Below are 17562 nucleotides of genomic sequence, written 5' to 3' on the forward strand. Positions count from 1 at the left end.
TTACGGCACCTTTTACGACAGTCGCGCTTTACGGCACCTTTTACGACAGTCTCGCTTTACGGCCCCCTTTACGACAGTCGCGCTTTACGGCACCTTTTACGACAGTCGCGCTTTACGGCACCTTTTACGACATCCGCGCTTTACGGCACCTTTTGCGACAGTCACGCTTTACGGCACCTTTTACGACAGTCGCGCTTTACGGCAACTTTTACGACAGTCACGCTTTACGGCACCTTTTACGACAGTTTTGCTTTACGGCACCTTTTGCGACAGTCGCGCTTTGCGGCACCTTTTGCGACAGTCGCGCTTTACGGCACCTTTTACGACATCCGCGCTTTACGGCAGTTTTACGACACTTTGCGACAGTCGCGCTTTACGGCACCTTTTACGACAGCCGCACTTTACGGCACCTTTTACGACAGCCGCCATTTTCCGTCACTTTCGCTTTACGGCACCAACTTTAATGGAATTTTTCCGGTATTTTCCGGCACTTTTACGTTTTTTATTTTGTTTTTTCATTCATTTTTAATTAATTTTATTTTTTTTTAATTTTATTTTATTTTATTTTTATTTTTAATTTTTCGATTTTTAACGCTTTTTCTTTTGTTTTTAAAGGTTTTCATTTCATTTTCATTTTTAATTTTTTGACTTTTTCGAGGTTTGTATTTTTTTGTTGTTTGATTTTTATTTTTAGTTTTTTCGATTTTTAAAGCATTTTTTAGTTTTTAATTTTAGTTTTTATTTATTTTTATTGTTAATTTTTCTATTTTTGAAGAATTTTTTATTTTTTAATTTTACTTTTTCTTTATTTTTATTTTTAATTTTTCTATTTTTGAAGCATTTTTTTTAATTTTTAAGTAATTTCTTTTTTTCATTTTTCTATTTTTAAAGCTTTTTATTTTATTTTTAATTTTTTTATTTTAAAATTTTTTTTATTTTTTTAAATTTTTCTTTTAAAGCATTTTTTAATTTTTTTTATTTTGTTTTTAATTTAATTTTTATTTTTAATTTTTTTATTTTTAAAGCTTTTTATTTTTTTATATTTATTTTTATTTTTTATTTTCTATTTTTAAAGCTTTTTATTTTATTTTTTATTTTTATTTTTTATTTAATTTTAATTTTTATTTTTCTATTTTAAAGTATTTTTTATTTTTTTAATTATATTTTTATTTAGTTTTAGCTTTAGTTTTTCCATTTTTAAATCTTTTTCTAAATTTTTTTTAATTTTTATTTTTAAGTTTTATTTTTTAAAACTTTTTATTTTATTTTTCAATTTTTTAATTTATTTTTATTAATAATTTCTCTATTTTTAAAGCTTTTTTAAAAAAATTATTTAACTTTTATTTTTATTTTTGAATTTTTTAAGCATTTTTTATTTTTTTTAATTATATTTTTTTAAATTTTTATTTTTAATTTTTCTATTTTTAAAGCTTTTTATTTTATTTTTCAATTTTTTTATTAATAATTTTTCTATTTTTAAAGCTTTTTAAAAATTTTTATTTATTTTTTATTTTTATTTTTCAATTTTTAAAGGTTTTTTTCAATTTTTTATTTGATTTTTATTTTTAATTTTTCTAATTTTAAAGCATTTTTTATTTTATTTTTTTATTTTTATTTTTAATTTTTCTAGTTTTGAACCTTTTTTTTTATTGTTTTAATTTTTTTAAATTTTTCTATTTTTAAAGATTTTTTTATTTAATTTAATTTTTTATTTTTCTTTTTTTAAAGCTTTTTATTTTATTTTAAATTTTTTTTATTTAATTTTTTTTTTATTTTTCTACTTTTTAAAGGTTTTCATTTTTTTATTCAATTTTTTTAAAATTTTTCTATTTTTAAAGCTTGTTATTTTATTTTTCAATTTTTATTTTTTATTTCTTTTTATTAATAATTTTTCTACTTTTAAATCTTTTTTTAATTGTTTTTTTTCAATTTTTACAGTTTTTTAATTTTTCAAATTTTTTTTTTTTATTTTTATTTTTAATTTTTCTAATTTTAAAGCTTTTTTTTTATTTTATTATTTTTATTTTTATTTTTTATTTTTTTATTTTTGAAGCTTTTTTTTTTAATTTTTCTATTTTTAAAGCATTTATTTTTTAAATTTCTTTTATTTATTTTTATTTTTAATTTTTCTATATTTGAAACTTTTTTTATTTTGGTTTATTTTTATTTTTATTTTTTCTATTTCTAAAGCATTTTTTATTTCTTAATTTTTTTTATTTTTAGTTTTTCTATATTTGAAACATTTTTTTTATTTTTTAGTTTTGTTTTTATTTAATTTTTATTTTTAGTTTTTCTATTTTTAAAGCATTTTTAAAATTTTTTTACCTTTTTTTTTAAATTTTTCTGGTTTTGAAGCATTTTTTTTTCTATATTTGAAACTTTTTAAAATTTTTTTAATTTTATTTTTATTTCATTTTTAGTTTTAGTTTTTCTATTGTTAAAGCATTTTTTATTTTTTAATTTTGTTTTTTTCTTTTTATTTTTAATTTTTCTTTTTTTAAGCATTTTTAAATTTTTTAATTTTGTTTTTTATTTCATTTTTATTTTTAATTTTTCTATTTTTAAAGCATTTATTTTGTTTTTTTAATTTTGTTTTTTATTTATTATGTTTAATTTTTCTATTTTTAAAGCATTTTTAATTTTTTTAATTTTGTTTTTTATTTTTTTGATTTTTAATTTTTCTATATTTAAGACATTTTTTATTTTAGTGATTTTGTTTTTATTTAATTTTTATTTTTAATTTTTCTATTTTTAAAGCATTTTTTACTTTTTTAATTTTAATTTTTATTTAATATATATTTTTAATTTTTCAATTTTTAAAGCATTTTTTATTTTTTTTAATTAAATTTTTGGGCTTCCTGGAGCTCTTTTCCCTCCCTTTTTCCTCCTCAAAACAAAACCACAAAAATTCAAATTTTTTCCATTTAAACTCAACTTTATTGACCCAAAATCTGGGAATTTCCCCCCAATTTTTGGGGTTCCCAAACCCCAAAAAAGGCTCCAAAAACCCCAAAATTTCCTTCTTTAAACCCAATTTTATTGCCCCAACCCCCCCCAGGGGTCCCCAAATTTCAGGGCAGTTTTGGGGTGAATTGGGGCAATTTTGGGGGCGTTTTTGGGGTGAATTTGGGGCATTTTTGGGGTGATTTTGGGCTATTTTGGGGCTGAATTTGGGGCAGTTTTTGGGGTGAATTTGAGCCATTTTGGGGCCATTTTGAGGTGGTTTTTGGGCCTTTTTTGGGGTGATTTGGGGCAGTTTTAAGGCGATTTTGGAGCAGTTTTTGGGCCATTTTTGGGTCAATTTGAAGCAGTTTTTGGGGCGATTTTTGAGCGGTTTTTGGGACAATTTTGGAGCCGTTTTTAGGGCATTTTTTGGGGCAATTTGGGTCAATTTTTGAGACCTTTTTAGGGCAATTTTGAGCGGTTTTGGGTCCATTTTTGAGCAGTTTTTGTGTGGATTTTGGAGCCGTTTTTGGGGCAATTTGGGGTGATTTCGGAGCAGTTTTTGGACCAATCTTTGAGCGTTTTTTGGGGTGAATTGGGGCAGATTTTGGAGCAGGTTTTGAGGTGTTTTTTGGGGCAATTTGAGGCAGTTTTGGGTCTTTTTTTGGGGCAATTTTGAGCTGTTTCTGGAGCCATTTTTGAGCGGTTTTTGGGTCGATTTAGGAGCCGTTTTTCGGGCTTTTTGGGGCAATTTTTGAGCCGTTTTTGGGGCGATTTTGGAGCAATTTTTGAGCCTTTTTGGGTCAATTTTTGAGCGGTTTTTGGGTCGATTTTGGAGCTGTTTTTGAGTGGATTTTGGAGCCATTTTTGGGGCGGGTTTTGGGTCAATTTGAGGCAGTTTTTGGGACGATTTTCGAGCGTTTTTTGGGTGGATTTGAGTCGTTCTTGAGCAGTTTTTGGGTGGATTTTGGAGCCGTTTTTGGGGCTTTTTGGGGCGATTTTTGAGCCGTTTTTGGGGCGATTTTGGGGCATTTTTTGAGTGGATTTGAGTCGTTTTTGAGCAGGTTTTTGGGTCAATTTTGGAGCCGTTTTTGGGGCAGTTTTTGGGTGGATTTGAGTCATTTCTGAGCGGTTTTTGGGTCGATTTACGAGCAGTTTTTGGGGCTTTTTGGGGCGATTTTTGAGCCATTTCTGGAGCAATTTTGGGGCATTTTTTGGGTGGATTTGAGTCGTTTTTGAGCGGGTTTTGGGTCAATTTTGGAGCAATTTTTGAGCCTTTTTTGGGTCAATTTTTGAGCAGTTTTTGGGTCGATTTTGGAGCAGTTTTTGGGGCAATTTTTGAGCCGTTTTTGGAGCCATTTTTGAGCAGTTTTTGGGTGGATTTGAGTCGTTTTTGAGCGATTTTTGAGTCGATTTAGGAGCAGGTTTTGGGACTTTTTGGGGCGATTTTTGAGCCATTTTTGGGGTGATTTTTGAGCCATTTCTAGAGCGATCTTGGGGCATTTTTTGGGTGGATTTGAGTGGTTTTTGAGCGATTTTTGGGTGGATTTTGGAGCCGTTTTTGGGGCTTTTTGGGTGGATTTTTGAGCCGTTTTTGGGTCAATTTTGGAGCAGTTTTTGGGGCATTTTTTGGGTGGATTTGAGCGGTTTTTGGGGCGATTTTGGAGCAGTTTTTGAGGCCTTTTGGGTGGATTCTTGAGCCGTTTTTGGAGCGATTTTGGAGCTGTTTTTGAGCCGTTTTTGGGGCATTTTTTGGGTGGATTTGAGTCATTTTTGGGTCGATTTTGGAGCCGTTTTTGGAGCCATTTTGGAGCAGTTTTTTGGTCATTTTTGGGGTGGATTTGAGTCGTTTTTGAGCGGGTTTTGGGTCAATTTATGAGCAGTTTTTGGGGCAATTTTTGAGCCATTTTTGGAGCCATTTTTGAGCAGTTTTTGGGTGGATTTGAGTCGTTTTTGAGCGATTTTTGAGTCGATTAAGGAGCAGGTTTTGGGACTTCTTGGGGCGATTTTTGAGCCATTTTTGGAGCCATTTTGGGGCATTTTTTGGGTGGATTTGAGTGGTTTTTGAGCAATTTTTGGGTGGACTTTGGAGCAGTTTTTGGGACTTTTTGGGGCGATTTTTGAGCTGGTTTTGGGGCGATTTTGGAGCAGTTTTTGGGGCATTTTTTGTGTGGATTTGAGTCATTTTTGAGCGGTTTTTGGGTCGATTTTGGAGCAGTTTTTGGGTCGATTTTGGAGCAGTTTTTGGGGCGATTTTGGAGCAGTTTTGGGGGCAATTTTTGAGCAGTTTTTGGGGCATTTTTTGGGGCATTTTTTGGGTGGATTTGAGTCATTTTTGAGCCGGTTTTGGGTCAATTTTGGAGCAGTTTTTGAGGCCTTTTGGGTGGATTCTTGAGCCGTTTTTGGAGCGATTTTTGGGGCATTTTGGAGCAGTTTTTGGGGCATTTTTTGGGTGGATTTGAGTCGTTTTTGAGCGGTTTTTGGGTCGATTTTGGAGCAGTTTTTGGGGCAATTTTTGAGCCATTTTTGGGGTGATTTTTGAGCCGTTTTTGGGGCATTTTTTGGGTGGATTTGAGCGGTTTTTGGGTCGATTTTGGAGCCGTTTTTGGAGCCATTTTGGAGCAGTTTTTGGGGCATTTTTTGGGTGGATTTGAGCCGTTTTTGGGGCTGCCTAGAAGAAGAGGCCGCGCATGCGGCGGCCGATGCCCTGGCGGTCGTAGAGGACGTTGAATTTGTTCACAAACTGGTTCATGGTGTTGCAGGTCTTGGTGATGGTGCCCAGGTACGCCATGAGCCCCACGTCGTTGCATTGCTGGGGCAAAAAACGGCGATTTTGGGCAAATTGGGGATTTTGGGGTTTTTTTGGGGGGGGGTTTGGGGTTCCTTGGTGGAGATTTTTGGGGTTTTCTGAGGTTTTTAATGGAGATTTTTGGGGATTTCTTGGGGTTTTTCAGGGGGATTTTTTGGGGATTTTTGGGGGGGATTTGGGTTTTTTTGGTGGGTATTTTTGGGAATTTTTGGGGGGTTTTTTGGGGTGGATTTTTGGGAATTTTGAGCGGTGATTTTGGGGTGGATTTTGAGTGGGATTCGGGGTGGATTTGGGGGGAATTTTGGGGTCATTTGGGGCTGATTTTGGAGTGGGATTTGGGAAAGATTTTGGGAGGATATTGGGGCTGATTTTGGGGTGGATTTGGGGTTTTTTGGGGCAGGATTTTGGGGCTGATTTTGAGGTGGATTTGGGGTTTTTTGGGGCTGATTTTGGGGTTTTTTGAGGCTGATTCTGGGGTGATTTGGGGCTGGATTTTGGGGTGGATTTGGGGATGATTTTGGGGTGGATTTGAGGTTTTTTGGAGCTGATTTTGGGTGGGATTTGAGCTGGAATTGGGGCAGATTTTGGGGTGGATTTGGTTTTTTTTGGGGCTGGATTTTGGGGCTGATTTTGGGTGGGATTTGGGGCAGGATTTGGTGTGAATTTGGGGCAGATTTTGGGCTGGATCCAGGGGATTTTGGGGCTGATTTTGGGCTGGATCTGGGGGATTTTGGGGCTGATTTTGGGTGGGATTTGGGGAAATTTGGGGCTGATTTTGGGGTGGATCTGGAGGAGGGTTTTGAGGGGGATTTTGGGCTGGATCTGGGGGATTTTGGGGCTGATTTTGGGCTGGATCTGGGGGATTTTGGGGCTGATTTTGGGTGGGATTTGGAGGATTTTGGGGCTGATTTTTGGGTGGATCTGGAGGAGGGTTTTGAGGGGGATTTTGGGTCGGATTTGGGCGATTTTGGGGCAGATTTTGGGGTGAATTTGGGGCTGATTTTGGGTGGGATTTGGGGGATTTTGGGGCTGATTTTGGGTGGGATTTGGGGCAGGATTTGGTGTGAATTTGGGGCAGATTTTGGGCTGGATCCGGGGGATTTTGGGGCAGATTTTGGGGTGAATTTGGGGCTGATTTTGGGTGGGATTTGGAGGATTTTGGGGCTGATTTTGGGATGGATCTGGAGGAGGGTTTTGAGGGGGATTTTGGGTGGGATCTGGGGGATTTTGGGGCTCCTCACATCGTAGAAGTCGGTTTTGAACTTGTCGGTGCTGAGCACGGGCAGGCAGTGGCAGAGGGCGCAGGCCTCGCGCAGGATCTCGTGGTTGAAGGGAACCTCCCCTAAAAAAACCAAAATTTGGGGGCAAAACCCCAAAATTTGGGGTCAGGGACACCTCGAAATTCATCAAGGACCCCAAAAAACCCCAAAAATCCCCCCCAGAAATGGCTCAGAACAGCCCAAAATCTCCTCAGGACTCCCAAAGATTCCCAGGAAATTCCCCCAAAATTTGGGGTCAAGGATCCCCCCAAAAAACCCCAAAATTTGGGGTCAAGAACCCCCCCAAAAACCCCAAACTTTGGGATCAAGGGCGCCCTAAAAAACCCCAAAATTTGGGGTCAAGGATCCCCAAAAAAACCCCAAAATTTGGGGTCAAGGATCCCCAAAAAAATCCAAAATTTGGGGGCAGGGACGCCCAAAAATCCCAAACTTTGGGGTCAAGGATCCCCCAAAAGCCCCAAAATTTGGGGAAAAAACTCTTAAATTTGGAAAAAAAAAGTGAAATTTGGGGAAAACCCCAAAATTGGTGAAAAATGCAGCAAAAATTCATGGAACGCTCCAGAAATTTAGGGAAAAAAAAAAAAAAACAGGAAAACTTGGGAGAAATCCCTGAAATTTGGGGAAAAACCCCAAAATTGATATAAAACCTTGGAATTCAGGAAAATTTTTAAAAAATTAAGAAATAAACATTAAAATTTGTTTAAAAAACATTCATCTAAAGGAAAAAAAATGAAAACAATTGGGGAAAACCCCTGAAATTTGGGGAAAAACCCCAAAATTGACATAAAACCTTGGAATACAGGAAAATTTTTAAAAAATTGAAAAGAAATATTAAAATTAATTTTAAAACCATAAATCTAAAGGAAAAAACCCACAAAATCTTGGGAAAACCCCTGAAATTTGGGGAAAAAACCCCAAAATTGACATAAAACCTTGGAATTCAGGAAAATTTTTAAAAAATCAGGACAAAAAAAATCTTAAAATCCATTTAAAACCCATAAATCTAAAGGTGCAAAATCCCCAAAATTCACTAAAAAAACCCTAAAAATTCAGGAAAAAAAATCCTAAAAATTGTGGAGATTTGAAAGAGGCTCCAAGCCCTGGCAGGGGTTTGGGAAAAGACCCAAAATTGGGGTTTTTGGCCCCAAATCCTCACCGGCCTCGGCGGCCCGGACATACTCGAGGATGAGGCGGACGCGGCTGTGCAGCATCTTGATGGCGCTGTGCTGGGCTATCAGGTGCTCGGCCACTTTTTGGGGAGAATTCCGGCGTTTTTGGGGCTTTTTTGGGGTTTGGGGAGGGGAAATTCTCCAGGGAAGGAGCAGCAGGAAAAAATCCCCAAAAAACCCCAAAAAATTCCGCCAAAAAACGCCAAAAACTCCACCAAAAACACCCAAAAAACTCCACCAAAGGAGGAGGATTTGGGGGCTTTTGGGGAGGATTTCGGGGCAGATTTTGGGGTGAATTCCGGCGGTTTTGGGGCAGGTTTTGGGGTGAATTCGGGAGGTTTGGGGTGGATTTTGGGGTGGATTTTGGGGCAGGTTTTGGGGCAGGTTTTGGGGTGAATTCTGGCGGTTTTGGGGCAGGTTTTGGGGTGAATTTGGGCGGTTTTGGGGCAAGTTTTGGGGTGGATTTTGGGGTGAATTCCAGGGGTTTTGGGATGGATTTTGGGGCAGGTTTTGGGGCAGGTTTTGGGGTGAATCTCGGGGTTTTTGGGGCAGGTTTTGGGACACATTTTGGGGTGAATTCCAGCGGTTTTGGGGCAGGTTTTGGGGTGGATTTTGTGGTGGATTTTGGGGTGAATCCCAGGGATTTTGGGGCAGGTTTTGGGGCAGGTTTTGGGGTGAATTATGGTGGTTTTGGAGCAGGTTTTGGGGTGAATTCCAGGGATTTTGGGGTGGATTTTGGGGCGGATTTTGGGGTGAATTCCAGCAGTTTTGGGGAGGATTTTGGGGTGAATCCCAGGGATTTTGGGGTGGGTTTTGGGTGGGATTTGTGGTGGATTTTGAGGTGAATTCCAAGGATTTTGGGGTGGATTTTGGGGCAGGTTTTGGGGTGAATCCCAGGGGTTTTTGGGGTGGATTTTGGGTGGGATATGGGGTAGGATTTGAGGTGGTTTTGGGATGGATTTGGGGTGGATTTTGGGCTGAATTCCAGGGGTTTTGGGGTGGATTTTGGGGCAGGTTTTGGGTTGAATTCTGGCGGTTTTGGGGCAGGTTTTGAGGTGAATTCCAGGGATTTTGGGGTGGGTTTTGGGGCAGGTTTTGGGGTGAATCCCAGGGATTTTGGGGCAGGTTTTGGGGCAGGTTTTGGGGTGAATTCCAGGGATTTTGGGGAGGGTTTTGGGGCAGATTTAGGGGTGGATTTTGGGGTGGGTTTTGGGTGGGATTTGTGGTGGATTTTGAGGTGAATTCCAAGGATTTTGAGGTGGATTTTGGGGCAGGTTTTGGGGCAGGTTTTGGGGTGAATCCCAGGGGTTTTGGGGTGGATTTTGGGTGGGATATGGGGTAGGATTTGGGGTGGATTTTGGGCTGAATTCCAGGGGTTTTGGGGCGGATTTTGGGGCAGGTTTTGGGGTGAAACCCGTGGGTTTTGGGGCAGATTTTGGGGTGGGTTTTGAGGTATTTTTGGGGTGGATCTGGGGATGAATTCTGGTGGTTTTGGGGCACATTTAGGGGTGGATTTTGGGGCAGATTTTGGGGTGAAACCCGAGGGTTTTGGGGCAGATTTTAGGGCAGATTTTGGGATGAATCTCAGGGTTTTTGGGGTGGGTTTTGGGTCAAGTTTTGGGGTGAATTCTGGCGGTTCTGGGGCACATTTTGGGGCAGGTTTTGGGTTGAATTCCTGTGGTGTTGGGGCAGGTTTTGGGTTGAATTCCGGCGGTTTTGGGGCAGGTTCTGGGGCAGGTTCTGGGGCACATTTTGGGTTGAAATCGGGCGGTTCTGGGGCAGGTTTTGGGTTGAATTCCAGCAGTTTTTGGGGCGGGTCTTGGGGAAGATTTTGGGGCAGGTTCTGGAACATGTTTTGGGTTGAATTTGGGCGGTTTTGGGGCAGGTTTTGGGGCACATTTTGGGGCAGGTTTTGAGGTGAATTCTGGCGGTTTTGGGGCAGGTTTTGGGGCACATTTTGGGTTGAATTCCGGCATTTTCGGGGCTCACCCGTGCTGTTCTCCCCGCCCCCCGTCGCCGTCATCCTGGCCACGTGATCCACCCCGATCCTCTCGGCCTCCTCGGTGGCCAGCGTGTACGGCAGCTCCGCAAACAGCATGGTGGCCTGGCCCCAAAAACCCACAGAACTGCCCCAAAACGGCCCCAAAAACCCACGGAACTGCCCCAAAACGGCCCCAAAACAGCCCCAAAAACCCACAGAACTGACCCAAAACGGCCCAAAAACAACGGCCCCAAAACAGCCCCAAAACGGCCCCAAAATGGCCCCAAAACGGCCCAAAAACAACGGCCCCAAAACAGCCCCAAAACGGCCCCAAAACAGCCCCAAAACCCATGGAACTGGCCCCAAAACGGCCCCAAAACAACGGCCCCAAAATGGCCCCAAAACAGCCCCAAAAACCCACAGAACTGCCCCAAAATGGCCCAAAAACAACGGCCCCAAAACAGCCCCAAAATGGCCCCAAAACAGCCCCAAAACGGCCCCAAAACAGCCCCAAAACGGCCCCAAAACGGCCCCAAAACCGCCCCAAAATGGCCCCAAAACTGCCCCAAAACAGCCCCAAAAACCCACAGAACTGCCCCAAAACAGCCCCAAAACGGCCCCAAAACAGCCCCAAAACGGCCCCAAAACAGCCCCAAAACAACGGCCCCAAAATGGTCCCAAAATGGCCCCAAAACTGCCCCAAAATGGCCCCAAAATCCCCCAAATTTTCCCTCAAATTCCCACAACCCCCCCCAAATCCCATAAATTTTCCCCCAAATTTCCCCAGAAATCCCCCAAATTTCCCCCCAAACTCCCCCAAATTCTCCCAAAATCCCCCGAATTTCCCCCAAATCCCCTGAACCCCCCCCCCAAAATTCCCCCAGAAATCCCCTCAATTTTCCCCAAACTCCCCAAATCCCCCCAAAATCCCCCCAAATTCCCCTCAAAATCCCCAAATTCTCCTCAAAATCCCCCAAATTCTCCCAAATTTTTCCCCAAAATCCCCAAATTGCCCCAAATTTTCCCCAAAATCCCCCAAATTCCCCCCTAAAAAAACCCTATTTTCCCCCATTTCTTCCCAAAAATTCCCCCAATTTTTCCCCAAAATCCCCCAAATTTCCTCTAAATCCCCCCAGAAATCCCCTGAATTTTCCCAAAACCCCTCAAATTCCCCCAAATTGCCCCAAATTTCCCAATCCCGCTCACCTCCCCGTTGATGATGTCGATCACGGACTCGAAGACGCTCACGGGGAGCTGGGGGGGGGAAGGGAGGGGTCAACCCCAAATTTGGGGCCCCAAAAATTCAGGAAAAGCCCCAAAAAATTCAGGATTTTCCCTAAATTGGAGGGTTTGGGGGTTTTTTTTTCCCAAAATTGGGGTTTTTTGCCCCAAACTCACGTCGGTGTGCTTGGTCATGGGGTTGAGCTTCAGGAACAGGGGGCTCTCGATGATCTCACACACCTGGGGGTAAAAATTCACATTTTTGGGGGGGGAGAAAATGCCCCCAAAAATCCCCCCCAAAATCCCCTCAAATTCCCCCCAAAACCTCCCAAATTTTCTCTACAATTCCCAAAATCCCCTCAAATTCCCAAATCGCCCCCAAAAATCCCCTCAAATTCCCCCCAAAATGCCCCCAAATCCCCTTGAAAGTCCCTCAAATCCCCTCAAAAACCCCCCAAAATCCCCTCCAAAACCCCCCAAAATCCCTTCCAATCGCCCCCAAAATTCCCAAAATGCCCCAAAATCCCCTCAAATTCCCAAATTGCCCCCAAAAATCCCCTCAAATTCCCCCCAAAATCCCCTCAAATTCCCCCCAAAATCCCCTCAAATCCCCCCAAATTTTCCCTACAGTTCCTAAAATCCCCCCCAAAATCCCCTCAAATCCCCCCCAAAATCCCCTCAAATTCCCTCCAAATTCCAAACAAAATTCCCTCCCAATTCCAAACAAAATTCCCTCAAATCCCCCAAAATTCCCCTCAAATTCCCCCAAAATCCCCTCAAATTCCCCCAAAAATCCCCCAAAATCCCCTCAAATCCCCTCAAATCCCCCCAAATCTTCCCTACAATTCCCAAAATTCTCAAAATCCCCCGCAAAAATTCCCCCCAAATCCCCTTGAAAGTCCCTCAAATCCCCTCCAAAACCCCCCCAAAACCCCCTCAAAACCCCCCAAAATCCCCTCCAAAACCCCCCAAAATCCCCTCCAATCACCCCAAAATGCCCCAAAATTTCCCCAGAATTCCCCAAATTGCCCAAAATTGCCCAAATTCCCCCAAATTCCCCAGGCCAGACCTGTTTGTGCACGTGGATGTCGGCGGGCTCGGGGGGTCCCCCCGTCGTGTACCAGCCCAGGAACTCCAGGTCCTTGAACACCTGCTTGACTTTGGGGCAAAAAAACCCAAAATTGGGAACCCCAAAATCCCATCAGGGACCCCAAAATCCCATCAGGAACCCCAAAATCCCATCAGGGACACCAAAATCCCATCAGGAACCCCAAAATTCACTCCAGGAACCCCAAAATTCCATCAGGAACCCCAAAATCCCATCAGGGAGCCCCAAAATCCCATCAGGAGCCCCAAAATCCCCCCAAATTCCCTGAAATCCAGCTCAAAATCCACTCCAGGAACCCCAAAATCCACTCCAGGAACCCCCAAAATTCCACCCAGGAACCCCAAAATTGGGAACCCCAGCACCCAGGAACTCCAAAATTCCCATCAGGAACCCCAAAATCCCCTCAAATCCAGCTCAAAATCCACTCCAGGAACCCCAAAATCCCATCAGGAACCCCAAAATTGGGAACCCCCCAGCACACCCAGGAACCCCAAAATCCCATCAGGAACCCCCAAAATCCCCCAAAATTCCCTCAAATCCAGCCCAAAATCAACTCCAGGAACCTCAAAATCCACTCCAGGAACCCCCAAAATCCCATCAGGAACCCCAAAATCCCATCAGGGAACCCCAAAATCCCCCAAAATTCCCTCAAATCCAGCTCAAAATCCACTCCAGGAACCCCCAAAATCCCATCAGGAACCCCAAAATCCCATCAGGGAACCCCAAAATCCCCCAAAATTCCCTCAAATCCAGCTCAAAATCCGCTCCAGGAACCCCAAAATTCCCATAAGGAACCCCACAATCCCTCCAAAATCCCCTCTAAACCCCCTCCAAAACCCCCCAAAATCCCCCACAAAATGTACCAAAATCCCCAGAATTGCCCCCAAAGTGCCCCAATCCCCTCTCACACTGCTCCTCCTCGGTGTAGCAGCACTCCCTGTCCATGAGCAGGGCTCCCAAAACCCCCTAAAATCCCCCCAAAATCCCCTCCAAACCCCCCAAAATGTGCCCAAATCCCCCCAAAATGTGCCAAAATCCCCAAAACTCCCCAAAGTGCCCCAATCCCCTCTCACACTGCTCCTCCTTGGTGTAGCAGCACTCCCTGTCCATGAAAACCCGCCCCTAAATCCCCCAAAATCCCCTCTAAACCCCCTCCAAACCCCCCAAAATGTGACAAAATCCCCAGAATTCCCCCCAAAATTCCCCAAAACTCCCCCAGGGTGCCCCAATCCCCTCTCACACTGCTCCTCCTTGGTATAGCAGCACTCCTCGTCAATGAGCAGGGCTCCCAAAACCCCCTAAAATCCCCCCAAAATCCCCTCCAAACCCCCTCCAAAACCCCCCCAAAATGTGCCAAATCCCCCCAAAATGTGCCCAAACCCCCAAAACTCCCCAAAGTGCCCCAATCCCCTCTCACACTGCTCCTCCTTGGTGTAGCAGCACTCCTTGTCCATGAAATCCCGCCCCTAAATCCCCTAAAATCCCCTCTAAACCCCCTCCAAACCCCCCAAAATGTGCCCAAATCCCCCCAAAATGTGCCCAAATCCCCCCAAAATGTGCCCAAATCCCCAGAATCCCCCCCAGAGTGCCCCAATCCCCTCTCACACTGCTCCTCCTTGGTGTAGTAGTACTCCTTGTCGATGAGCAGGGCTCCCCCCGAGCCGTGCGCCAGCAGCTCAAAGGAGTTCATCACCTCGATGTTCCGGCCCTCCTGGCGCCCGATCAGCGCCCCAATCACTGCAACACCAGGGTTTGGGGGGTCCTGAAGGGGTCTGGGGGGTCCTTGGGAGGTTTTGGGGAGGATTTGGGGGGTCCCAGGGGTGTTTTGGGGGGTCTCAGGGCCAGCAGCTCAAAGGAGTTCATGACCTCCATGTTCCGGCCCTCCTGGCGCCCGATCAGCGCCCCAATCACTGCAACACCGGCGTTTGGGGGGTTTGGGGGGGTCCCAGAGGGGATTTGGGGGCTTTAGGAGGAATCTGGGGGGATTTGGGGAGGTTTTGGGGGTCCCAGGGGGGTTTTGGGGGGGTCCTGGAGGGGCTAGCAGGAGTTCATCACCTCGGTGTTCCTGCCCTCCTGGCACCCCATCAGCGCCCCAATCACTGCAACACCGGCATTTAGGGGGTCCTGAAGGGGTCTGGGGGGTCCCAGAGGTGATTTGGGGGGATTTTGGGGGGTTTTGGGGTCTTTTGGGGGGTCTCAGGGCCAGCAGCTCAAAGGAGTTCATGACCTCGGTGTTCCTGCCCTGCTGCTGCCTGATCAGCGCCCCAATCACTGCAACACCGGCGTTTGGGGGGTTTGGGGGGGGCCTGAAGGGGTCTGGGGGGATTTTGGGGAGATTTGGGGAGATTTTGGGGGGATTTGGGGAGGTTTTGGAGGGATTTGGGGGTCCCAGGGGGATTTGAGAGCAGCTCAAAGGAGTTCATCACTCAAAGGGGAGGGGAGGGGCCCGGCAGTCAGTGGGCGGGACCTCAAGGCAAGGGGCGGGGCCTGGTGGCCAGTGGGCGGGGCCTCAAGGGGGAGTGGGCGGAGCCTGACAGGGAGTGGGCGGGGGGGTCTCAGAACGGGTTTGAGGGGGGATTTGGGGGGGAAATTGGGGTTTGAGGGAGGTTTTTGGGGGGGTCCCAGGTGGGATTTGGGGTGGATTTGGGGCAGAATTTGGGGTGGATTTGAGGTGGAATTTTGGATCTATTTGGGCTGGGATTTGGGATAAATTTGGGATGGATTTGGGGCACAATTTGGGATCTTTTTGGGGTGGATTTGGGATGGATTAGGGATGGATTTGGGCTGGGATTTGGGATAAATTTGGGCTGGATTTAGGGTGGAATTTGGGATGTTTGCGGGGTGGAATTTGGGATCTTTTTGGGCTCGATTTGGGAGGAATTTGGGATGGATTGGGGGGGTGGATTAGGGATAAATTTGAGATGGATTTGGGGTGGAATTTGGGCTATTTTTGGGGCAGAATTCGGGCTATTTTTGGGGCTATTTTTGGGGCAGAATTGGGGATTTTTGGGACCATTCCCCCACCTTGCCCGTTGCGTCCCTCCTGGGAGCGCAGGCGGATCCAGTGGTCCGAGATGTTGAGGATGACCAGGGGGTGCAGGGCCACGGACACGCTGCCGGTCACTCCTCCGGCCATCACCTGGGGCACCCCTGCAATGGAAAATTCCGGAAACTTCGGCAATTCCTGGGAAATTTAGGGAATTCTGGGGGGGTCTGGGTGGAATTCCAAGGGGTTTTTTGGCCAATTCCTGGTAATTTTGGGGCTGTTCTCAGTGCCATTCCCAGGTTTTTGGGACAATTCTCTGTAATTTTAGGGCCATTCCTGCTGTTTTGGGGCCATTCCTGGCGTTTTGAAGGGAATTCCCGGGGTTTGGGACAATTCCTGGGAATTTTGGAGCCATTCCCGGTAATTTTGGGGCCATTCCCGGTAATTTTGAAGCTCCCCCTGAGTTTTTTCCCCTCACGATTTTCCCCATCCTGCTGCCATCCCCGCTGCCATTCCCGTTATGCCTGGGGCCATTCCCGGTATTTCCTCCGTTATTCCCGGTAATTTTTGGGGCCATTCACGGTGATTTTGAGGCCATTCCCGGTGATTTTGAGGCTCCCTCTGGATTTTTTCCCCTCACGATTCGCCCCATCCCGGTGCCATTCCCGTTATTCCCAGTGCCGTTCCCGGTGCTCCCCCCGTTCCCCGTCCCATCCACCTCCATGCCCCCGTTATTCCCGGTATTTTTGGGGCCATTCCCGGTGATTTTGAGGCTCCCTCTGAGATTTTTCCCCTCACGATCTCCCCCATCCCGGTGCCGTTCCCGTTATTCCTGGTGCCATTCCCGGTAACCCTGGTACCGCTCCCGGTGTCCCCCCCGCTGTTCCCTGTCCCATCCACCTCCAAGCTCCCGTTATTCCCGGTAATTCTGGGGCCATTCCCGGTAATTCTGAGGCTCCCTCTGAGTTTTTTCCCCTCACGATCTCCCCCATCCCGGTGACATTGCCGGTACCATTCCCGGGGACCCCTCCGCGGCTCCCAGTGCCCTCCTGTTACCTGCCCCATCCACCTCCATGCCGCCGTTATTCCCGGCGCTCCCGGTGCCGTTCCCGGCGCTCCCGGGGCCCCCCCCGGTCCCCGCTCCTCCCCCGCAGGAGCCGCCGCCTCCCGGCGCCGCCGCCGCCATCTTGGAGCCCTCACGGGGCATGCGTGTAGAGCCAGGGGGCGGGGCTTGACGAGAACTCATTATGATTGGACAACGCTGCGACGGGGCGGGGTTTTCTGGAGGAGCGGCTTTGAGGCAAAATTTTGATTGGGCGACGTATTAAGGGGCGGGGTTTAAAAAGGGCGGGATTTGAGAGCGGAGTTTTGATTGGTCAATGCTTTAGGCGTGTCCACAATGAAATTGGGTGTGTCCCCTCCAAAAAAGGGGTGTCTCCCGCCAAAAAAGGGGATGTCTCCCGCCAAAAAAAGGGGGTGTCTGCCCCCAAAACGGGGGTGTCCACCCCAAAAAGGGGGGGGGGTGCCCATTAAAAGGCACTACCGGGATTCGAACTCGCGAACTACCGTTTACTTTAACCAGGCTCTATAACGAACCAAATAACCCCACAAAATCCAAGGGTTTTCCCCCAAAATTCGGGTTTTTCCCCCAAAATTCGTGGTTTTCCCCCCCAAACTGAGTGTCTCTCGTGAAGCGGCGGGTGTCCCCCTCAAAAAAGGAGGTGTCGCGGTAAAAGGCACCGCTGGGATTCAAAGCCAGTATCTCCTGTTTACTAAACAGGCGTTTTAACCAAATAAACCTCTAAAATTTGAGGTTTTTCGCCCAAAATCCTGACGTTTTCGGCCAAACCCGGGTCTTCCCCCTAATAGAGAGTTCCCCGTTAAATGGGGGGGGTATCTCCCCACAAAAAAGGGGGTGCCCCGGTGAAAGGCACCACTGAGATTCAAACATGTGACGACCTCCCATTTACTTTAACCAGGCGCTTTAACCAACCAAATAAACCCCTAAAACTCGAAATCCGGGGGTTTTTTTTCCCCAAAACTCGTTGTTTTCCCCTCAAATGGA

At 44.9% G+C, this 17562-nt stretch overlaps 1 protein-coding gene and 1 long non-coding RNA gene across 8 annotated transcripts; one reads left to right on the forward strand and one right to left on the reverse strand.

The window, feature by feature from the left end:
• The first annotated feature begins 351 nt into the window (after window positions 1–351).
• Window positions 352–5412, forward strand: LOC139585993 (uncharacterized). Of its 6 annotated transcripts, none has more exons than XR_011677416.1 (3): window positions 2388–5071; window positions 5162–5206; window positions 5377–5412. It is a non-coding gene; the product is annotated as an uncharacterized lncRNA (long non-coding RNA). The 6 variants fall into 6 exon arrangements; XR_011677417.1 differs by having other exon boundaries at window positions 5185–5229; XR_011677414.1 differs by having other exon boundaries at window positions 352–5183.
• COPS6 (COP9 signalosome subunit 6) lies at window positions 3102–16719 on the reverse strand. 2 transcript variants are annotated; one of them, XR_011677412.1, is made up of 11 exons: window positions 16554–16719; window positions 15536–15661; window positions 14117–14248; window positions 12473–12561; window positions 11581–11643; window positions 11389–11436; window positions 10191–10305; window positions 8189–8281; window positions 6994–7094; window positions 5543–5755; window positions 3102–5474 (listed from the first exon to the last, which is right to left on the reverse strand). XR_011677412.1 is itself a non-coding variant. In XM_071419104.1 (10 exons), exons 1-10 carry the CDS (start codon window positions 16702–16704, stop codon window positions 5615–5617), a joined length of 1059 nt encoding a protein of 352 aa, XP_071275205.1. In that variant the 5' UTR covers window positions 16705–16719; the 3' UTR covers window positions 3102–5614. The 2 variants fall into 2 exon arrangements, 1 of the variants encoding a protein (XP_071275205.1); XM_071419104.1 differs by having other exon boundaries at window positions 3102–5755.
• Between the last annotated feature and the right edge of the window lie 843 nt (window positions 16720–17562).

This window comes from Agelaius tricolor, unplaced genomic scaffold (assembly GCF_023055355.1).
Source record: "Agelaius tricolor isolate 1412-34295 unplaced genomic scaffold, bAgeTri1.0.p SCAF_99, whole genome shotgun sequence".
Lineage (NCBI taxonomy): Eukaryota > Metazoa > Chordata > Aves > Passeriformes > Icteridae > Agelaius > Agelaius tricolor.